Source organism: Colias croceus, chromosome 21, assembly GCF_905220415.1.
Source record: "Colias croceus chromosome 21, ilColCroc2.1".
Lineage (NCBI taxonomy): Eukaryota > Metazoa > Arthropoda > Insecta > Lepidoptera > Pieridae > Colias > Colias croceus.
In genome coordinates, this window is record NC_059557.1 from 6,148,383 (window position 1) to 6,173,833 (window position 25,451).

The 25,451-nt window shown below is 32.9% G+C and overlaps 1 protein-coding gene across 1 annotated transcript in view; it reads right to left on the minus strand.

The window, feature by feature from the left end:
- Nucleotides 1-334: 334 nt before the first annotated feature.
- LOC123701197 (synaptotagmin-10-like) overlaps nt 335-25,451 on the minus strand; it is an 89,733-nt gene continuing 64,616 nt past the window's right edge. Inside the window, exons 6-11 of the mRNA XM_045648595.1 lie at nt 23,576-23,730; nt 20,974-21,142; nt 16,237-16,357; nt 4,724-4,895; nt 3,008-3,193; nt 335-1,641 (exon numbers count right to left, since the gene is read on the minus strand). Of these exons, the coding sequence (XP_045504551.1) occupies nt 1,638-1,641; nt 3,008-3,193; nt 4,724-4,895; nt 16,237-16,357; nt 20,974-21,142; nt 23,576-23,730 (807 nt within the window). The 3' untranslated portion in view covers nt 335-1,637. The remainder of the gene's footprint in view (nt 1,642-3,007; nt 3,194-4,723; nt 4,896-16,236; nt 16,358-20,973; nt 21,143-23,575; nt 23,731-25,451) is intronic.

The following is a 25,451-nucleotide window of genomic DNA, read 5'->3' on the forward strand; positions in this document are numbered from 1 at the left end:
AACTACCTTCTTATTCTAATAATAATATAATTTATCAATAGATATATTAATTTATATTTAATATTTATACACTTCAAGTAAAAGATGTTTTTTTTATATTTTTAACCACTCTTCGTGAGATCAATAGTCAACACTCGTAATCATATTATTAAACATGGATATCACTACATAGGGTTAATAAAATTGAAACACATCTAAAATGCACGTAGGTATTGTTTTTTTTTTCTCATTTTTGTTTGCATCTACAACATACATTGAAATTCGGAAAATAGTAGATTAAACTCTTTTTTAAGCTGTATAATTACGATTTTTTCGTATTCTTTTTATTGGAACTAGTAAATGAAAGCTACGAAATATATTAAACGAAAACCAACTCTTAACTTGAAGTTGTTATTATGATTGAAAAATGTCATAAAAGACAATATTATTGAATTTTGTTTGTATGCTTATCATTATAAGGTTAGAACAACGAATGACATAGTTGTTACCTACTCTGCAACAGATTGGCTGGTAGAGAATGCGGAATGCCATTAAGGTGGCCTCTGCACTCTAAGTGTAATGACGTAGTGTGAAGTATATATTATAAATTTAAAGACAATATTATTACAGTATAGAATACAGATAGATTTACACATTAACTTACAATATCAATTGAGTATCATATAGTAAATAGTAAATACATATAAGTACAATAATATTATATTAAAGCTTTATTTGCATTTAATGTCGTTTACAACGGCGCAGCTAACGTAACAAAAATTACTTTTTTTATTTAAGTATTTAATTTGCAAAAATCCATCTACTTATTGTCAGACGTAAAGAATGTCAAACATTCACCGTTTCAACAGCGTATTCTATAGATATGAAGGTCTTCGCCGATCAGCGGTTTCTACCAGACAAAATTGTGCGGAAATAATGGAAAAGATAATTTTTGCTACACAATATTATCATGAGATTTATAAACGCTTGATATGATTAATATATTTTAACTCTATTTCTATATTAAGTAATAGACAACAACTTTACCATCTATTTAAAGATATATGTACATGACAAGTCTTGAATTGAAGTGTGCGTTTGTAAAGAGTTACAAAGATATAGAGAGGATGAAAGATATGTCACGTCAAGGAACAGGTTCGAAAATTGGAATAACTCAGAAGTTGTTATACTTGTGTTTTTATATAAAATACATTGTTAAACGAAAAAGTGTAGGTTATAGAATTTTCATATTTATTTTGTTATAGTTTCATCTTTATTTTTTTAATGGTATTGAATGCCACCATCAAAGAACAATACAAAGTACATTTTTTATATTGAAGTTAGTATTTTCAAAAAAGAGTTATTCCACATAAACCGATAGAATAGAAATGACGATGACAATGATTATCTAACACGGCTACATACACCAAAATATACGGGTACACAAACAAGAAATCTAAGGGATAAATTCATTTTCTACATCAACGCTCTAAAATATACACTTCTACTGAATATCACTTATCTTGTATCTCTACAGTAAATGGACATACAACCGTTTCTATCGTCTACTTATAAATCTTTGGCATCTCGAGATTACCTGATGTCCTCAATTCCTTGAAATTTCAGATTTCTCCCAATATTTTTCTTGCTTGATCTCTTCATCTGTAATTTTAAAGGATGTTAACTAATTGATTTATAAATAAATTTAAAATTGTAAACTTGAATTTGCTTTGAATTTTTTTATAGCATTCAAATGCAGTATAAAAAAAAAGATATGTTACTAAAATTGTATTCGTAAATACGCAAAGCAATTGCTGCGGGAAGCCGCTCTGTTAATGTGGATGTAGCTCGGCCGAAGTAGTTCTTCGGTATATATTATAATAAAGTTGTATTGTTGTTGTATTGTATCACAGTATCAGTGAAAGTGTTACTGTCACTATACTCAGTATGTGTAGTGTCAGTATGAGTGGGTGTGTATCAGTATGTTTAGTGGCTGTATCCGTGCGTTTGCAGTGTATCAGTGTGTATAGTGTCAGTAAAAATATGTTTGCAATGTCAGTATCAATGTATTTGCAGTGTCAGTACTCGTGTGTTTGTAGCAACAATATCAATGTGTATAGTGTCAACTGTCAGTGAAAATGTGTTTGCAGTGTCAGAATCTATATGTGTAGTGTCAGTATCCGTGTGTTTGTAGCAACAATATCAATGCGTATAGTGTCAACTGTCAGTGACAATGTGTTTGCAGTGTCAGAATCTATATGTGTAGTGTCAGTATCCGTGTGTTTGTAGCAACAATATCAATGTGTATAGTGTCAACTGTCAGTGACAATGTGTTTGCAGTGTCAGAATCTATATGTGTAGTGTCAGTATCCGTGTGTTTGTAGCAACAATATCAATGTGTATAGTGTCAACTGTCAGTGACAATGTGTTTGCAGTGTCAGAATCTATATGTGTAGTGTCAGTATCCGTGTGTTTGTAGCAACAATATCAATGTGTATAGTGTCAACTGTCAGTGACAATGTGTTTGCAGTGGGAGTCGAGCATGCTTCGGCACGAACTGGGCCACGCTCGCACCGGGGAAGGTACCACACCCTCACAGAATATCGGCGCCATAGTGACAGTTTACTGTCGCGTTCCGTACGGTGAGTGAAGGGTCCGGAGGCCCACATCCCTTCCCATCCCCTACCCATCCTCTCCTTCCCTATCCTCATTCCCTCCCATCCTCGCCCCTTCTCCCTAAATCCTTCCAAATCCCTTTGAGGATAGCAACACATCCACTTCCCAGTGGAGTGGATGCTTATGGGCGGCGTGTATCGCTTAACACCAGGCGACGCGTCTGCTCGGTTGCTATCCTATAGCATAAAAAAAAAAAAATCTATATGTGTAGTGTCAGTATCCGTGTGTTTGTAGCAACAATATCAATGTGTATAGTGTCAACTGTCAGTGACAATGTGTTTGCAGTGTCAGAATCTATATGTGTAGTGTCAGTATCCGTGTGTTTAATATAAGTGTCAGTGTGTGTATATACCTGCCGCTGAGGCAGCCGAAGGTTGGGTCGCGCGGCGCGGCGGGCGCGGGCGGGCTCTTGGTGAGCGGGTACCACTGCGCGACCGGCTTGCGCGCGTTGTCGAGCATCTCCAGCCAGTGCTCGCGGCCTATGCCGATCATGTTCGAGCCGATTGCGGTGCAACCGATAAGCTCGTTTTGACCGATTCTGGTAATCGAAAGCAATTATGTCTTCATTTGATTAACCCTTCATAAGCAGAGACATTGATGGGAGGATGATTAACAGGAAATTGTAGGAGACTTGTAGAAGAACAGCACTTCAAAGACAATCGTGGAAGAATTTGCAGGAGGTTTTTGTCGGAATACAGGCAAAATATTCAGTAAAAACTTATAGTTTAGCTTTTTTTGTAATTAGCGAATGAAAAACTATAAGTTCCAATGAGCATAGTACACCACAAGTGGGACACTATGTTTAAGCTGAAAAGAATGTAAGCCGATCAATATAACACAAATAACAAAATAACAACTGACCGTATTTCTATTTTCTAGATACAAAAATTGAAAACAAGTCACGAAGTAGATAACATAAAATTTAATACTTATAACATTTTACTCTATATCTAAATAGGAAAGTCTCTCGGAATCATAACTTTTTATGAAGTTAATATCTACGGTATGAAAGTTACTTAAGTAAGGATGTGTAGAAACTTGTTACTAAATTACTTTTCAAACGCCAATTTATCGTGAATGAATATTGGAAAATTGATTACTTTACGCTTTTATAAGCTTCACTTGTAATAAGTTTGTAAGTTAGTATATTTGTTTTTTGTACGCTTGTATGTAACCGACAACACGGATCGATGACGCTACAATAATTTCATGAATATATATTTTTATCCTGAATTGAAACCAAAAAAAATTTGCGTGTTTTTTTTAACTACAGAAGAACATTTTTAATATACAATTTATTGTATTTTACATAAATTTCATTGCAACATAACACAATGTAAAATTTCAATAAAACCAACACAACAATCCGAATAAAATAATTCCAATGAACCCTTTGTGAAACCGAAACACAGTTTGTAGTACCTTTAGTAAATGCATCAAAAACCAAACAATATAGTGAATATGAAAACAAACACGTGCAACGCTGAAGCATAATAATCCAATTAACAATATTTGCTGAGTAAACTGTTCGCGTAATAGCTGTTTAATTAATATATATGAATTGTTTTGAAACGCGTCTAATTGCTTCTTAGTGCTTTATCTGATTTCAGGAATTGAGAATTATTACGGATTAGAGCAATATTGAAAATGAATGTATTTTGTTGAAATTGTGGTTTTAATTCTGATGTCTAATATATTGAATTGAAATTTATATTAAAGAAATAAAATAGTGTTGTAATTGAACCAGAAGATACAAAAACAAACAGCATTTAATGAGAAAAAACTTACTTGCAAGTTTCCGGAAAATTGTACTGATTTAAACTCTAAACAAAATCGGAAAGTCAGCTAATGATTCACAAATAGATTAACTTTTCTTTAACTTATTTTTAATCCTTACGGACTTTAACGAACCAGGAAAAAAAGTTTTTAATGTAACAAGGGTACACAAAGATGACGCAAGTCTTTAAAAATGTAAAAAATATACGAAAAAAACATCCTTATACAGAAACCTACTACAAACATGTTAACAAATGAATTAGTAGTAGTTTAGTGTGAAATAAATACTTACAAATCATAATCGATGACCTTGACGAGTAATGTGACGTCATAAACATTTTCTGCGGGTAGATCGAAAACTAGCGCTTCATTGTAAACCGGATTCAAAGTGTTCTTTTTGACGGTAGTCTTCTTTTTCTTGATACGCTTCCCTTGACAAATCAGGCAGATCTTCACGTAGGGATCTGTAACAAAGTATTCATTTGAAAGATCGTCTTGGGACTTGTAATAACTGTATGGTTCTAGAGAAAATAAGTTTTACTCTGAAATAAATGGGATATTAATCTACGAGAAAACTAATAAGTGTGAGACATTTATTATATGAGAACTTTTTATACTTATGAACTTGTTATTTTTTAGTTAACCCATTGAGTCCCAAGCGGCCCGATCGGTCCCAGACACAATAAATAGATTTTCTATTGTGTCTGTGGTTCCGGGGCCTGAGTTAGAGTATGTTCATATTGCAACTGGCAATCGTTAAAAAGCGACTAGAGATTTAAAAGAAAACTTTTATTTTTTGTTGTTGAAAATTCAAATAAAAGAAAAATTAAGTAAGTAGATATTGTTTCAAAACATTAATGTCAGTATCAGTATTATATCAGTCGAGCTCTAAGCCAACAAAATTGTGAACTAAGAATGTATAAAATGTTTCACAATCCAAATTATCATAATCATAAAGATAACATTACCTAACATAAGGAAAATTTTCAGCGGCCATCAAGAAAAAAGCCGAAATAGCAAGTTTATGTTGTAATAAAGGATCTTTACGGTAACATTTTAATATTCCTGCCAACAAAACAGAACACGAATTAATCTCTTAGAGTAAGAGATTTACGAGTACATAGTACAATGTATAAAAAAACATTAAATACAAATACAATATGTTTTGTATTTGTATTTAATGTTTTTTTTATTAAGTATTTAGTATAATTCATATAATGTATGAAGTATACTAAATACTTAGATATACTGTGTCTTGTTAGCTCTTATCGCTTTATGCTTTTGTGCTATGGATTTGTAGTACCTTGTTAGCCACAACTGTATTTTATGAATTTAAATAGCATTTATTTTAAAATCTTCTTCACTATTTACAAACTACTGATATTTTTTCTATTTGTTCTTTTTATCGACGACGCGGTTGGCGCAGTGGTAAAGTAACTGCCTACTGAGACGACGGTCCCGGGTTCGATCCCCGGTCAGGGCAAATATTTGTGTGATGAACTCAATTATTTGTTCTTGGGTCTGGGTGTTATTATCTATATATGTATTTATTAAATATTATATTTATCGTCGCCTAGTACCCACAACACAAGCCTTAATTGAGCTTACTGTGGGACTAGGTCGATTTGTGTAATAATGTCCTATAATATTTATTTATTTATTTATCTGCCTAAACATATTAACTAAGTAGGAGACTGTAATTTAAATCCATATCAACAATAAAAGCAATGTTTGCTTATTACATTTTTCCTCTTCAATAGAATGAACATTTGGCATTAGAATATGTGCCTTACATAACAGTGGTCTAACAAATCTAATTCCAGTGTATCTTTCCAATCTGCATAAAGGTAACGCGTAGCCAAAGCTAATGTTATTTTTATTTAACTACGTGCATGGACTGGTTTTCATATTGCGTATTTAGATTATATTTTATACTATGTTATATATCATTGATATGGTATTGAATATAAGAGATAATTGACTTATGTTTTTGATGATTATAAATCGTTCAAACTATGAATTGTTTCATATAGATTATTTTTAATTCTGCCCAAACATTGAGTAGGTAGCTAGAGTTATAAGCCGGAAGCTAATCATGGTCATTACAAGTTTAAATTCTTCATTTAGATAATTTTACGACATAAAGGACCATCCATAAAAGAAAACGAGTTTTCCTTGTCTTCCGCGTTTAATATAACCTCTTTCATAGATCAAGGAGTTACAATTTCCATACATTAAAGATTAAAATTCGGTATGAACAAGAAGTTACATTGAATTCTCGGGCTTTCAATGTTTCAGCCTTGGCGAAGGTCTCAGTAAGCTATCCAAGTCTTTTGAGATTCAATGTTTACTCTTACAGAAGTAGGTCACGGTACAAGCTACGGTACAATTTGATATTGTTAGTTTTGTAAAGTTTTCCGTGTATCTAATTTGCGAGTTTTAAAGGTAAACAGAATGGGTAAGCATTCAAAATTCTCGATGTTGAACGTTTGATTTGATACGTAATGAAAATATTGTAACCATTCTCCATTTCTTTGGCCGTATGTTGGGTTATTAATTTCATAGTAGCGAATCCAAAAAATATCTATGAATAATGTATAATATACATGGTGAATTGTATTCAAATTCGTAGGACGATTTTAGAAAAGGTTTCTTCCTTATATAATATTATGATATCTTTTAAAATTAAAGATTTAGGTATAACACAGTTTTTATTCAAAATGTATCCTGTCTATTACAGTGCATTTACATCAAACGAACATAGACCTTGAGCTAAAGCAAGAGCATTCTTTCTGATCTTTTAGTGTAAACGAAAACTCGTATTCAGTGTTGTTCTGTATTAGAACATTCTATAGAATCTTTTCGAACGCACTAAGAACAACGAAAGAATGCTCTACGCCTGTTAACACTAATAATTCGACATAGTGAGGTTAGAATGAGCATTTGCTCGTTTGATCTAAATGCAATGTTACACAATTACATTTATTCGAAGCGAAATTTACACGAGAATTTCAATAAAGCGTGTGGTTCTGTCTGCTCGTTATTCTACATTCGCAATTAACAACTAATTGGTCCATTATCCATTATTAATTTAATTATTTCATTGAACGAACATGTAGCTGATAAAACTGATCCTCATTTGTTACTTGTATTAACATTTTTTCATTTAAATTAGCACAAAAAAGTAAAAATATGAAAAGATTTTGTTTTTCAAAATATGTATCTAAATATCGTTAACTTTTTCTAAAAGTTTGGCCTTTGTTTATGATTAAGTAGTAAACAGATGGTAAACAATATTTTCTTAGAACCTATTAAAATTATATTGGAATAAAAATTTATAAAATACCTACGACTAAATCTGTGACTACAGTTTATATAAATGTTTGAGAATAACATAATATATCTAATCAATATACAGGGTTACTTGTAAAACACCAGCAACCTCGCAGGACAAGATAGCTAACATCATAAGTAACAACATTTGTTCTACGACTTTTGATAATTTGTGAGATTTTATTTTCATACAAAAATAAATATTCATTTCATTTTCCATCTGAATATTATAAACTCTACGCGCATCACAAAAAATACGTAAACAAGAAGCGAACGAGAGGGGGAAGGGGGCGTCACGTCGTCCTTTCGATGAATAGAAAACATATAGACTTACAAATGTTAGGAGAGTACAATAAAAGCTTAAAAAATCATTTAAAAATAATTTATTGCGTTATGCCAAAAGTCGTAGAACAAATGTTGTTACTTATGATGTTAGCTATCTTGTCCTGCGAGGTTGCTGGTGTTTTACAAGTAACCCTGTACAATATTCACCTTTTTTTATAGTATTTGGACATACATTGTTAAAATTTCGAAACACAAATCAATTATGCGACAAAATATATCGTTTTATTTATTTCATTTATTTCGTTTAGAAATATTTTGAATACAATATATCAGTTTTATCATTGTATGACTGGCAGAAAAATGTTATTGCTATTTTTTCATCAAAAATTTTATCTATCTAGAAAAGGTTCGGAGTGAATTTATATAACAAAGATTCCACACACAGTCTGGTTTAAATTGAGTAACTAACTTAGCTCACAACGACGCATACTAATTTGAAACCGGCGTGTTAGTACAACACAAATACATAAAGCCATAGTTAGTAGGGTGCTTTTCCATCAGATGTGCTATGCAACGTTGCTGTGTATACGTTTGATCGATTATATTCGTTTATGCGAATAGCACTAGTGAAAACGGATCTAGCTAAAATACGTTTTTATATCGAAGGATGCGTTCTGTGTGCTATGGATGCGTGCTATGGATGCTGTCAGGAGTAGTGTATTTGTAGTAGTACTTACTATCGATACATCGCATATCTCGAGCTGCGCATCTTCATAGCACATCTTAATCGCACCGCTACATAGCTTGGTATCAGTGGAAACGGTCATATTATAGTTTCATAGCATAGTCATTAAAAATGTTCGTTGCAAAGCTGCATAGCACATCTCTGGTGGATAAGCATCCTAATGGTTGTAAATATTAAGGTATCTAAGAGAATAGGTCAAGTTATCTCCATTATAAACATTCTTTAGATGTTAGTAAAATATGATGTCTGAGCTAAGGTACAAGCAGTATTTGGGTCTCGTTTTCATGTGTAATTCAAGTTACGACTTGACAACAAAAGCTTTTCTTTCTGTGCAGAGAATTACGTGTTTTCCTCAATTAATGTTATATATTGAGGAAAAGGATAATTTTTTCAGCCATTAGAGTTTTTGTATAATTGTGTAATGTATTAAAAAGGACTAAGGGTACTATTTTCACGATATTATTTAAAAGGTCCCTTTAAGCTTTGACCAAGAACATCGTCGTCGTCATACGTGAACACAGAAACAGGAGAAAATCTCGCAGAAAGCCTTGCAATTTATATATTAATCTTATCTCAATCACAAATGCTTTGCAACAACACTCTACAATATTTAATCCCGCAAAAAAGCGAAAACCTCTCAAGACTACCAGACAACAATAGTGAAAATTCAAAGAAAACCGTCGTATCCTTTATCAATGTCGCCGGTATTGTAATATTACACGCTTTTCCAAATGCTGCGATGATTGATCGAAACTTCTCGAAATTTACCATATTCGCATTTCGCAAAATCTCTCTCATACTAGCATTCATTATTTATACTTAACTAGCCGCTCGTCCCGGCTCCGTTCTGGTTGACCCGGAATAAAGACATCATATAATATTGCCTATGTTCATCAAGAATAATATAGGATTCTGATGGTAAAATATTTTTTAAATCGGTCCAGCAGTTTCTGAGCCTATTCAGTTCAAACATACAATCAAATCTTTCCTCTTTATAATAAGTGTAGATTGCTCTATAACTTAACTATGCAACTTATAAATTTGAACAAATGGCGGTCTTATCACTAATTAGCGATTTCTTCCAGACAACCAGTACGGAGAAAATTAGTTAAGAGGAGAGATGTTTATCATAGTAGCATTATCCGCTGTTCTCAAACTCCAAATATTGCGACAGATTTTCTTGGAAGTTACATTTGTTTACAAATTGACAAAAAATAAGTAAGGTGAAAATCAAAAACACGAGAATGCTTTTTAGTTGAGGTGGATAACAACGCCTTCTAGCAAGTCGTTTCTTTGGCATCTCACTCGAGACCGGATGTAACAATTTACATATTCTTTTTGTTGGATATGTATAGTAAATGTGAGTATGGGATAAAGAAATATATTGATGAGCATTCTTAACGTATTGGTTAAAATATGTTTAAATAAAAATAAATAATAAAAGACGTGTGGCACTCGGGGACTGCCGTCGTAAAGCTATTGCATGCTATGCCTTCAAGCCACACCTCCGCCCGTCGGAGTGGGGAGCGTGAGGTTTTTTCGTTACGGAATTTCTCGATTCGGTCTCCGCGCTCAAGGCCCGCGATAGAAGCTATGCAATAGCTTAAAAATATCTTTATTTCACAACCATACAATTACAAAATAAACAAAATGAACTATGAACATTGAACGCTTTTTTTTTTTTTTGAGGGTAGGAGCAAAAAGTAGACACACGTTTTTTTGTGATCTCTAGTATTTAATATTCAATTTTTCATACAAATACTTAGTTTTAATTTACCTGTATGTGTTAATTTTGAGCCTTCACCCACCAGTTAATCTCCATTTATAAAAATCCAACAACTACACACGAGAACTTTTGTTTCACTTTTGGCACCACACAATGGAATCTGTTAAACAATCCATGACAGACATGGCCGCTCTGTTCAATGCTAAAATGGCTGAATTTCAGCGTGACTTGCAGAATGTTAATAACGCTAATAATTCTCAACCTGCTTCTACCAGCCCCACTTCAAAATTAGCAGCCGAATTCAACACCTTCCGCTCCTTTGTTGTAGCCTCTCTCCATACGTTGCAATCACAAATTGAGTTCCTCTCACAACAATATATTAAATGGGAGATGAGAAGTCGGAGAAAAATGTTACTTATACATGGAATACCCGAAGCACCAAAGGAAATTCCCGCCAACCTGGTAACCAAAGTGGTAATGGATCATATGAAAATTCCACAATTTCAACAGGAAGCAATCTCCCGGTGTCATCGTCTGGGTGCAGCGAAGTCGGATAAGCCCAGGCCCATCATCGTTAAGTTTATAGATGTTTCTTTAAGAGATACTATCTGGTTTTCCAAGACCTCTCTTAAGGGCAGTGGTTATACACTCTCTGAATTCCTTATAAAAGAAAGACATGATGTTTTTATTTCTGCTAGAGCTCGCTTTGGAGTAACCAATTGCTGGACTAAGGATGGGTATATAATTGTTCAAGCCTCGGATGGAACAAGACACAAAGTCACAATGATGTCTGAGCTTGACAACATTCCTTCTACTGCTGCGGGTGCTCCTGGTGTGGCCACTACTTCCACAAACGTACCACATAACTCTAAGCAGATTTCAAACGTAAGACCCAAGAGGTGCGGCAAAGTCAAGTAAGAACTCAGTGTTTCTTAACTACAATTGATTTTACTTCAGATTTTTCCTTTTTTTTCCAAATTAGTATTTATTTAATATATTAGTTACTTTGACTATAATAATTACTTTTTCTTTCTCGTACCGTCTTTTCTAGTTTCTTGGTTTTATTACTGCTATGCTAGCTTTATATTTTAATACCCTAATTCATTTTAAACGTTGCCCGCTATTTTTTAACTTTAATTTATTTTGTTTTTGATAAATACCCTTTACTGTCAAGCTCAGAGCAATATGAGCTGTCAAGTGTCAGCACAAATTTGACATTTGTCAACTTTCAATTTTTATATAATTTTGAGTGGCATGGATACTAGCATTTTTGAAATATCACAGACGGTTAACGATTAATGTTTAGTTTTGTTTTAGTTATAATCAATATTTTTAATAAGTTGTAACTGGTGGCAAAGGTTATGTTTGATAGATTTTTTTTTTTTATATCGTTTTTTATTTTGGTTATATTTTATTATTTGTAATTTATTTATTCTATAATATTATTATTGTATTATTTTTACATAGATAATGGCTCTTAATTTTAGTTCAGATAACGAAAGTTTTATTTCACTTACTTCAAAATATAATGAATGCTCTGAAGACGACAGTTTCCATAGTTTAGCTTGTTCTCCCTCCCCTTGTATTTCTAACCTCTTCTCTAATGTTCATAACTTAAATATCGTACATATAAATGCACAGAGTATTCCGGCTCATTATCCTGATCTCCTTGCTACTTTTGACTCCAACCCAGTTCATGCAATTTTAGTTTCCGAATCCTGGCTAAAACCCTGTCTTCCTTCTTCTTCCTATAGTCTTCCAGGATTTAATTTGATAAGAAATGATCGCGTCGACAGAGTCGGTGGAGGGGTAGCTATATATTTGCGTACACATATCCCTTACTCCATTATTAGTTCTTCCCCTCAGCCGCCACCTGGTGATGCGGCCGAACATCTTCTTATTGAAATTACTTCCTCGAATACTAAAATCCTTCTCGGTGTTTTTTACTCCCCCAACCTCACTGTCAATTATTTCCCATCCTTTGATCATATTCTTGAATCCTTCTCGCCACTTTATAAACATGTTATATTTATGGGAGATTTTAACACTTGCTTACTCAAGGGTGACCATCGTAGTAAAAAACTTTTATCTATTCTTGATTCCTATAATTTCAAAGTCCTTCCTTTACAGGCTACTCATTCCTCTCCCAACTGTACTCCATCTCTCCTTGATCTTGTCATTGTTTCCTCACCAGAGCATGTCACCGAGCATGGCCAGTGTCCGGCTGACATGTTTTCCTATCACGACCTCCTTTTCCTTTCTTACAGGTTAAAACCCCCTAAGTATAAACCAAAGATTGTCATGTCACGCAATTTTGCTAAAATAAATGTTGATCGACTTTCCGAAGACGCTAATAACATGGACTGGTCAGTTATTCGGTCTGCTGAAACCATCGATGACAAAGTGTCCCTTTTTAATTCTTTAATTCTGCAACTTTACGATTCACATGCACCATTGCGTCCCGTTAAGCTTAAGCACTTGCCAGCTCCTTGGATGTCCGATAACCTAAAAACACTTTTACGAAAGAAGGCTCGAGCAAAGGCTAAATTAAAGTCGTCTAACACGGATATAAATCGGGAAAAGTTTAATATAATTCGAAATCGCTGCAATACGTTGTGTAGGGATGCTCAGAGACAGCACATTGCTAAATCCGTTGACAATGGTGATCCGTCAAAAATGTGGAAATTCCTCAAATCCCTCGGAATTGGCAAATCCCCTCCCGATTCTTATCCTAGTTCAGTTAATGTCAACGACCTTAATTCTCACTTTTCTAATCCTTCTTCAAATTTCCTTCCAAACTTAAAACATAGAACACTAAATTATCTTAATACCTTACCTCTTCCCAGTTCTCCTCCCTTTGTATTCCGTCGGTTCACCGAAGACAGTGTTAAGAGCAGCGTCTTGTCAATCGCCTCGAAGGCAGTTGGTAGTGACTGTATTGGTCGAAGCATGATCATCCCTATCCTTTCCATTATTTTACCCATTATCACCCACATCCTGAATTTTTCTATATCGACAGGAAAGTTTCCGAGAGATTGGAAAAATGCTCACATTGTCCCTCTTCCCAAAAAACCGAATCCTTCTATATCATCCGATTTCCGACCGATTGCTATCCTGCCATTTTTATCCAAGGTCCTTGAACGGTTGGTACAGGAGCAACTTAGTATTTTCCTTAATCATCACAAACTCCTTAATCCTTTCCAGTCAGGTTTTCGACCAGGCCACAGCACTACTACTGCACTGATTAAAATTACAGACGATATTCGCCGAGGTTTCGACAACAGGAAGCTTACAATACTCACATTGCTGGATCTGAGCAACGCTTTCAATAGTGTCGATCACGATGTATTGTTGGCTGTACTACGCTCTCTTAATTTATCTGCCTCGGCCGTAGACTGGGTACATAGTTACTTGGAGGGACGTCGACAGCGTGTGCTGATTGAGGAGCTTTCTTCAACCTGGTGCAATGTTTCTGCTGGCGTTCCTCAGGGTGGCGTGTTATCTCCCCTCCTTTTTTCCATTTTTATTAACTCAATTTCCACTAATATTGTATCACCCTACCACATGTATGCGGACGATTTCCAGTTGTATAAGCATGCCTCACTCCTCGAACTACCTGAAGCGATTTTACAAGTGAATGGTGAACTTGCAGCTATTGTCAAGTGGTGCAAGAACTATGGTTTAACAGTTAATCCAACAAAAACTAAAGCTATTATATTCGGAAGCAGGCAATTAGTCTCAAAAATTGACTGGACCAATTTACCTAATGTTATCGTTGATGATGTACTTGTCCCTTACTGCACTCAGGTTAAAAATTTAGGTTTGACGCTCGATCAAACTTTTTCCTGGGACGAGCAAATCAAACAAGTGCAGAAAAGGGTATTTTATTCTGCATTTTCGTTACGGCGCTTACGGAACTTTCTTCCGATCTCTACCAAAATTACGTTGGCTCAATCTCTTCTCCTTCCTCTCCTCGATTTTTCTGACTCCTGCTATCCTGATATTCATGAATATCAACTGGACACCCTTGAGAAGCTTCAAAATTTCTGCATAAGATTCATTTACGGTTTACGCAAGTTTGACCATGTTTCAGAGTACAGGAAAAGGTTAAACTGGCTCCCTATTCGTTATCGCCGGGATACTCACGTGCTTCATCTCTTATACTGTATACTATTTAGCCCTAAGACTCCGCCGTACTTAAAAGATAAATTCAATTATTTAAGTTCTAATCATTCTATCTCTCTTCGATCTACTAATCTGTTATTATTAAGTAATCCTATTCGTAGTTCTAACTTTTTCAACAACTCCTACACAGTGCGCGCTATTCAGCTGTGGAATGCGTTACCTGAAAGTATTAGACGTGCACAATCACTCCCCTCCTTTAAAAAGCTACTCAAAGACTATTATCTATCCCAACAGTAGCTTCTTCAATTTTCTGTTACTATTCCTTTTTGTTTTTTTTTTTCTTCTCCTTGCTTTACTGCCTTCTGAAGCCATTCATTGTTTTATTGATTATATTTATTTTATTTTAGTATGTGTATGTATAATTTTATATGTATTATTTTATGTATTTGTAGTGTAGTAGATATTGTATTTATGATATTAATTTATTTGTTTATTTTTATGTAGGTATATATGTTTTTATAAATGTATATATATATATATATATATATATATTTTTTTTTTCTTTGCATTAATACTTTGTTTGTATTTTTGCACTATCCCATAATCTTCTTGCATTTCCTCTCCCGCCAGGTTGCCTGGTAGAGATTGCTGTTTAGCAATAAGGCCGCCTTTTGGGCAATTTATGTTTTTGTATTACTACTTCCTTTTGTATACTATTGTTTGACCATATTTTGCACAATAAAGAATTATAAATAAATAAATAAATAAAAACGCTGTAATTTCCTGTAATTAAAGGTACAGTAGATTATGTATTTTAATAAGATGTAATAAACGTGAACTGTGTCCTTTGTTGGAAATTCTATAATAATAAATAAATAAATAAAACGATTGTCCCGTATTAGACTACTCTGTATTACGGGTACAAACGGTACGTTTCATATTCTGTTTGTCACAAGATATTGTAATTTAACATACAATAACAAAGACACTTTTTGAACCTTTTGGTAAAGAAACAATTCTAGTTTGTTCCTTTAATAAAATTGAACCAAATAAATTTAAAATCAGCGCTGTATGTTTGTTTATAAACAAGCAACTGGCAACACAAAGTTGAGTCGCAGCCGAAATGCTCACTATTCCTCTTTTATTTTGTTTACATCAAACTTGTTTATTTTACAAGCATACGATTCTACGGCTTTTGGTTGCTATTGGTTTATACAGGAACGTCTCGCAGTCCGCAGAAATTAAATTTGTAATACTTCATATTAAAACTTTTTTATCTGGATGTTCACTTAATAATATTATGACACAATATCTTATTTAGTTGAATTTATCACATAAGATAAGACTTTGAGTTTCTATATACTACCACATGAGTGACTAAACAGAGACAAAGCTTCTTAGGAACGTGCTAATTTAAAACCTATTTTAGTAGGGCTGTCACAAATTAAACAAAAGTTCTGGTAAATGTTATCATAGTAGTGGAACCGATTTTCGCGGTTGTACGAAGCTTTGTCTTTGTACTATTTGTTTACTCATGTGAAACTAGGTACTATCAACTAAATAAATAGCTTAAAGCTACAAATAAACTCACCAGAAGATCCATTAATATCCATGGCCTTAAGGTTCCTTCCCTTAATGACGGTCACTGTGAGGCGGCCAGCGGTCGGCAGGTAACATAGTGAGAGCATCAACTCGCCTAGGTCTTTCTTCTCCTGTTAATATTAAATATTATTTATTTATATACTTTATAAAGCTGATCTATACAGGGTGTCCCACTATTGGTATACTAAGCGCGAAGGGACTTGTAGCTTTGCATACACTGATCACATAAAAAATACTTAAACAACAAAATTACGTCAAAAATTTTTTTGCAAAATTTTTCCTGAAAATCCATGTTTTTTTCTCTAGCTTCGCGCAGCCGGCATATACCACTTCGCTAATGTGAGCATTTTGTCTATGAAAATGTAATCTTAAACGACAGCTCACGTGCTGGTCTCAAAGTTGGGCGGGTTGCTTGTTATGGGTGTACACATAGAGTTTTTAGAATTCATCTATTTGAAAAAAAATAAGTATTATTTACGATCTCAGCGTATGCAAAACTATAATCTCCTTTTAGCTTAGTATACGAATACCAACAGTGGGACACCCTGTATTTATATTTTCTATGTTATATCTCCGTAAAACTGAACCTATCGTAAAAGTGAACTGAAAAATTTGTTGTCAGTTTGAATGTACTTGTCTCAGGATTTATTAGTTAGAGAACAATTAATTTTGTATTGGATAGTTTAAATTGAAAATTAAATCTTCATACCCATTGTCATCTATGATAAATGAGGATAACTGTGTTGTATTGAGAATATTGAGGTAATACGGTGATCAAATTAATAGGCATTTTTATATAAACGGACGGCTTAGCCATAAAGAGAGAAAAATAGAAAATATATTCCTTCCGAGAGCAGGAGATACATAAGTACCTACTAAATAGTTTATGTGTTCAATCTTTTATTGTCTAAAGCGATTTAAATGAATTTACTCGTGATATTACCTACTTTTCCAGAAAAAGGGAACATTTACTGCTGCTTTTAGCATACCAAAATACATACGTACTTTACTGATAATACATAAAGGTTATCAATTATATAAAATGTTAGTTTAGCCGAATATCCCAAGACTAACAAACTAAATATAAGTTAGGCAGTTTGTTATTATATCTGGCCCTCAACCAACACATTGCCTTATAATTAAATTGTGTATGCTTAGAAATAGTTTTGATAGAATCGACACTGATTTGATGTTCATTGATGTAGGCGTGATAATTTAATTTATTTATTTACAAAGGATAGCCAACAATAATTGTTTACACTATATATGGCATAAAAGGAAAAATACAATTTAACGTATCAAGTGTAACAATTACAACACTACATGCCTTTGAAAACGGTTATGAGTTATGACTTATGAACATTAAAAAAAACTGATAAATACACAAGATAACGTTTAACAAATTATCAATAAAATATCTATTTAAAAACTAATGTCAGTCATATTAAAATAAAATCGACATACAAAAATTACAATTTTAAAATATTAAATTAAAGTACATAAAAAGTTAAAAACCAACATAAAAATTCATTTTTTTATAATATAAATAATATAATATAATATCTACATAAAAATAAAGTTCGACAGACATAATATCTATTTAAACAATGTAAATATTCAAGTTAAGATAAAATCGGCATTAATTTTAATATGTTTAGTTGGCTTTAGAACTTTTATCACGAAATATTTGAGAGTTGATTATTCCTCACTAATGTTTGAATTGTTGTTAAAAAGCTTAACCTGATTATGGAAATGATAATGAAGTCAATTACTACATATTATAAAATAAATATCGAAAGTCCATTTAAATGAACTAACCTAAAATTCATCATATTGTTGTGTGTATATGTACTTGGAAACATTTTTTCACACTCTGTCGCATTATTATATTGTGAAACAAATACCTAGCTTGAATTGGAAATGCGTTTAAAAGAAATTCGTTACATTGTTCTATCCATACTAATATTATAAATGCGAAAGTAACTCTGTCTGTCTGTCTGTCTGTTACTCAATCACGCCTTAACTACTGAACCAATTTGCATGAAATTTGGTTTAGAGATATTTTGATACCCGGTACATCCTATATACATTGGTATATAGGTTCAGAGAAAGCGACTTTTATTATACTATGTAGTGAGAACATATTTCTACATCGATTTGTCAGTGAAAACTAAACTGATATAATTATCTACTAATGATGAACAATTCAATTTTACAAATTTGCATATAAAATTCACCCATAAATAAATTGAATAACACATTTTACAAATATTTACTTGACAATTTTATAAAAGTAAATCAGAGGCATAAATGTACCATTTGTTTACTTAGTGGCTCTTTGCAATCCTCTTAATATGAATAGGACAGAGACTCAGAGAGCTAGTTATGTCTCAAATAAACTTATTTTACATCGCAAAATGTCACAGTCTTGCATACTGGCATCCATAAACGTTATAAAAAATATTCAAAGAGAATCTCGATCTTGGAGGGAGATAAATCTGTCTGTATGAAGCCAAGCGACTGCTGTAGCGTTAAAAAATTAAATATTTAAGTAGAAAGTTAGATAATATTTATTAGACTGAATAAGTAGTTTCATTAGGAATACTTGAAGTACGTTGGTGTGCTCTTCAAAAACTCTAGACATAGTCAATTAAGCTGAATTTCGTAAAACATAAACGAAACACCTTAAAATATTATTTTTATCGTTTTCCTCATTTCTCATACATCTGCAAATTAATAATGTCATGCGCAAGTTACTTAGTTTTTCATGTGAATAAAAATATTTAATTGAATAGTTTTTCCAAACTAATTTCTTAATATTACTGCATTTAGAAGAGTAATTACTATTTTTTTTAGAACAAAAACGTAACATAATATACAAGACCTATGTATTTGCCTGCGTTCATGCCATTTCCCCTAAACTCATTGTCATGCGCAAGTACCTACTTTTCTATGTAAATATAAATACAATAATAATTAATTGAATAGTTTATGCAAATTAGATTCTTAATATTATTACTGCATTTAGAAGAACAATTTCTTATTTTTTTTTAGCACAAAGACTATAGAGACCTTTTTATATAGGTTTTTGCCTACCTCCATGACATCGCCCTTAACTCCAAGCTTAAGATAAACACGAATTTAATAACATAATAACTTTACCTTTATTTATAGACCCGGGAACCAAATTGAAAAATTATTAGATCCTAACAAACTCCTTTAAAAGAGACTTGCCCAAAAACGGCAAAGAAGATTTGAAACAAAGAAGTTAGCTGTATTAAGTTTGACGTGATGAAAAGTTTGATGACTTTCATAATATACATTTGTTTTATGTTGTTGGTAAATAACCGTCTATGGAGAATTTTATCGCATGTTCCTTGACAATAAACAGGCAAATTAGATTTTCGGGCCATTTAATTTACGACTTATTTATTGTTTTTAATGAAGTAAACTCAAACTCAAACATTTATTTATTGAATTAGACTACTTTAAGTAGCACTTTCGAATCGTCATTACATAAGTATTTTTAACATTTACCACTGATTCGGAAAGCAGTATCGATGAAGAAGAACCGGCAAGAAACTCCATAGTTGCTCTTATAAAATCATGTCAATATTGCATAATCTGTTACTTATATCTAACTCCATAATACATATATCATAATATGCCAATAATATGTAAATAGTAGAGAATTCCTTCAGTTAAATAAAAAGAGCGTTTGTGCCGAGCACACGTTTCAGAAATGAAACATCTTTGCAAGGTTCAAAAATCCCAAAATCGTCGTCTCATTGCCATGACACGATCTTAAAATTTTACTCTCAACGCGCCTAAAGAAGTTTCACTGGAAAAAAAAAGACGGGTTGCACTCCGGGAGTGCCGGCAGAAGTGAAAACTTGATTATTAACGTTCAGCATGTTTGATATTTTGGAATGGTATCCGTCTTACGCATGGAATATAAGGGCTAAAAAAAAGTCCGTGTTACGCTTTTTCGATCAGGCCACGTGTCCTGACGCGAGTTTAAGATTTTATACCCAACGCCGCTAAAGAAGTTTCACTTGAAAAAAATACCTTTATAGGTGTATATGGTAAAACGTTTATTCTTATTTTTAGTCCCACTTCCCTATATATAACTAAGATAACACTAGTATATCCGTTGTATCGAAAGTTATAAAATGTTTTCGCTGTCTGCTCGCTTCTGAGTGCAACACAGTTATGTATTTTAAACAAAAAGGACTTATAGAAATGTGACTGTGATTTACGAGTTTCTGAGTTATCGAGGGAGTGTGAAAAAATATTTAACAATATGTAGTTATGATGCTATTGTGTGAATTATTTGGAAATGTATGAAATGTTCTTTATTATTCATCTTTTACATTAATGGAATGTGATGTAAGAAGTGGTTATTGTTCTTTCGCGATTATCTATGAATACATTCAATTGCACAGTTTAAAATATTTTTAAGTAGCATGATCACAACTTATTAGTCGAATTTGTATTGTCATAAAGTAACCACTAGGTATTGTATTAAAAATAATAATCAACCGTCAACGTAAAATCCAGTTTCTATTGCAATTGCAATGATAGAGACACAATCTTAAGAAACAACTGATACTATAAGTAGAACAATAACTATTACACAATTAACAGTAGATACATTAATATAAGCTCAAACTCAATAAATACCTATAAATGAGGAAATATTGCCAAAAAAAAAACAACAACTCACCTGAGGCGGGGCCAAGATATTCATAGTATACTCAATCTCCTGCGTAAGATCAGCCGACTCAAGTAAGCCCTTGAGAACAACATGGCCGATGAGATCGTGCCGGCTGAAGCGGTCGAAATCGTATACTGAGAACTGGAGGTAACGTTGTCGGAGTTCCTCGTAACCCACACTAGAGGAAGAAATAATTAATATAGTTAAAAAAAGAACGTATGTGAAAACGTGCCGAAATACGTGTCAGAGGTGAAACCTCTTTGGCAAGATTTAAATATACCAAAATCGTCGCCTTACTTCAAGTGAGGTATTGCCATGACATTTTAATCTAACGCGCCTAATAAAGTATCACTTCAAAAACTTAAAAACACGCTTAAACTCTAGCCATTATTGTATTGTTATCTTGATAAGTGTACAAAGATTGAATTAAAGGTCAAAAGCGAGTAATTTTTTTTCTATGAATATAGTAATTGTAAGTGGATATTTCGTGAACTTTTGTGGGGCAGATGCATTTTACGGTTATCGTTAAAACTGTAACTATTTGTTCAAACTACTTGTGAATGCAAAGTCTTACATCTTAACCCTTACATAAATCGGTTAAATTATTACTTTCAGTTTCAGTATGTGGTCCACGTAAAGTTACCACCGTTTCACCGTGAACACGGAATTTGAAATCAGAATCCTTAATTTATGAAACGATTAAAATTTTAGATTTTTTAACTATTCGATCAACATCATCTCCCAATGGCAGGTTTGAGCTTATCCGAGTTTCAGAATTAAATTTCGATTAGATATCTAGACTACGCTAGCCACTAGAGAACGGCAAACGATTTCACATTTACGAATTCACAGCCAAAATTGTGAACTACGCAAATCATTCTAGAAGGTTCGAGTCACATAATTGTACAGGCTTTATCAACATAATCCTATTGCGGTGGTATTAGTTCACGCTAAAGCATGCTTATAATGTGACGTTACTATGAGCTAACAGACCAAATAATCAATTCTATTTGAAACACTATTTGGACCACGCAATTTAAAAATATCTCTTTGTATATTATGTGAGTTCTTAGAGACTTATTTTTATAAAGAGTAAATTAATGCGCAATGTTTAAAGTTAAGAAATATGTAATATCAAAAAAAATCGACAAACAAAAAAAAATATTAGACAAAAGCACACACTTTGAAAAATAATTACGACCGTAATTGATCGATACTTGAAAAAGGTGGTCCCATCGAGAGACTAGAAATAAATAAGTATTTCAAAAACACACGAGTAAAATTATCTTTTAGCCCGGATATAGCATATAATATACCATCTCTATTTCCAACTGTCTAAGTAAATAAGAGAGATTCAGTCTGTGGTCTGATTTAAAATTATTTAATCTAGTTCCACAAAGAAAGTAAAACTTAAGCTATAAAGAATTCTTTTTAAAATGATTTCACTAACATAGTGTTAAAAGTTTCCTCTATCAAAGACGTTTCTCGCCATTATACGAAGACTTCTGAAATCATGATAATGCGCTAGGAAACTTAATTGCCTCTCAGGTAAACTGTCTTTCTCGAGATTTCTTACTGCAGACTTTCTTATATATTTTATTTAAATAAAGTTTTATCTCTAACCTCGATTAAAAGATATCTATACCTGAAATGTAATAAAATAAGATGGTGTAAATTCATTGAATACGTTGAGTTAACCCAAAACACGGGTTTCGATGCTATTCCGTGCTCTCAAGTTAATACGTGACCCGCATTACAACTTCCTTTCAAATCAAAATATAATAAAATCAGATTTTCATTTGATACCTTCAATTTACGTATGAAATATATTGTACACGCTATAGCCTTCCATCTAATATTAATTCGTCTAATATGTCTTTAAATGTCTGTCTTTGAAAAGTTTGGTCTAAAAACACTAAATCAGAGAATTATCTATAACAAGTGGTTGTAAAAAGAAAAGGAAGAACGGATTTACTTTCAAAATTAAGACATTTATTAGTAACATTAAAAGTTAGATATTCATTCCAAGAATACATCAAAAGTGGTTTGTTTAGTAAAAAGAAAAGGAAGAACTGATTTACTTTCAAAATGTAGAGATTATTTAGTAGCATTAAAATTTAGATATTCATTCCAAGAACCGACATTAAGTCTTAATTCTTATTCCAGGAAACAATTTTCTCTCCCAATCTAAAGATTTATTAGAAACGTAAAACTTAGATATTCATTTCAAAAAATAGTAAAAAGTAAAATCCTTATTCCTAGAAATTCTTATCCACAGAAAAAGATGAAGAAATATATAAATCTTTAGTTCTCATTTTTTATAATCAGTGACGTAAAATGCATCTGTCCCATATTGAATAGTCATATAGAGAGAATATTTAGTTATATAGAGAGAATTCAAATGCTTTATAAATGAGAAAATTTTAAAGAATTGAAATAATTCAATCACGAGGTAAGATTCGACCCCGCGTCTTTTCTACATTTTGTAGATTCTAGGCGTCGCCCCGGCAAGGCAAAAGACGCAGGTTCGAATCTCGCCTGGTAATTATTTTTCTATACATTAAAAATGTTATGAATTTTACATTGTTTTAACACTTTCTCTATACATTACCTGAATAAGAAGGTTTCATTGAACACCGGGTTTAAGTTCTTCCGATGGACTTTGGTTTGGAATTTTTTCTTGCGATCGGGGAGTAAGAACACCTTGATGTAGGGGTCACTGCTGCCTGTCACATCTTTGATGGGCAGGTCTCGGGCTTCGAATATCTAGTAATGATATATAAATAATATACATTAAAAATGTATTAAGACGAAGGGATTTGTGCCCTTAATATTTTACTTTTTTAATTTTTAAATAATTGTTGTTAACTTTAGCGGCAACGGAAATACATCATTTGTGATAATTTCAGCTTTCTAGCTATCACGGTTTACGAGATACAGCCTGGATACAGACAGACAACGAAGAAATAAAGTCCCGTTTTACCCTTTGGGAACGGAACCCTAATGATATATAAAAAATATTATAGTTACTATTATGTACCTATATAAAATATTTTGTATATTTTGATGATATAGTAAGAACTAGTTCTATCTTCTGTAGTTAAATATTATAAGTTTTTCTGTTGACATTTTGATTTTCCCGAAGTTGGGTTAGTTTAGAAAGCTCGTGAAATATTGCATTTTAAAATAAAGTTTGTTTTTGTACGAAAGATATATTGTGTGACGGAATAGGAGAAAGTTTTCTGGATTTCATTCGAGTAAAGTTTTCGATTTCCAGACTGTCTCGTGTAGGTCCACTGTATGTTGGTTGATTACCTTGAATTTACCATTATTAAAACCTAAGGATATTTTGTGAAAGTACTTTGAGAACAAATGAATCATTATTCTATATGAAAAAAAGGAAAAACTCACTAAGAATTTGTGTTATAGTAATTCGAATACGGAATCATTAAATTTTATCAATAAAAACATGCAGTGAATTTATAAGCCGACTATGAGTAAGTAATTGGACTATAATCCTTCGTATTATCGAGTATTTTATTGGCAATTCAAGTAAAACTAGATTTTAATATTTAAATCTAGACTCCAGTATATGCGCCATGTTGAAATAATAATTAATCTTTTTAAATATCTCTTTATCTTTAATATTATTTTTAAAAGCTAACAATAGTCAGAATGAGGAAATACAGAAAAACAGGAGCAGGAGAAGTATTTTAGCATAAAAGGTTATCTTTTATACTAAAATACTTATTTAAAAAAACAGTGCAGTAAGATCAACATTCTTTAAAACTAACAGATAATCAAAACAAACATTTTCTTCATATATAAAATTATAAATGCGAAAGTAACTCTGTCTGTCTGTCTGTTACTCAATCACGCCTAAACTACTGAACCAATTTTCATGAAATTTGGTATGGTATGGAATACTTTTTACCCCGGGATATAGGATAGGTTTTATCCCGGAAATCCCACGGGAACGGGAACTTATGCGGGTTTTTCTTTGACTGCGCGGGCGAAGCCGCGGGTGGAAAGCTAGTTTTCTTCATAAAACGATAGAACCAACTAAGTGATTGAGCTGTAATCCACTTGTTTATCGGTAACTTTCATTATTGGCTACGGTTTAGCACAATATTGCCTATAAACCTACACACGCCTACACTTCAACTTAATAAAACTTGATGGCAGAATATATTGGTTTAGCAACAAGTCAAGAAAAAAGGTTAACATAAGACATGATGTATTTTTACTACGAGAATGTGGATGATTTAAGGTCTCAGCACACATATGGGATCGGAAAGGGATCGTAACCGTAACGCCTTTCGCCTCGCTGTCAACCAGGCGTCAACCTACCGTATGCACGTGACGAAAGCGTATCAGCAGCGCCTGTACGTCAACTCGGCTACGGCTAGGCGACACAGGCGTTACGCCTAAAAATGGCAAATACGGCAAGTCGTAGCAGGCAGAAACGTAAGCGCGGACGGGGAGAC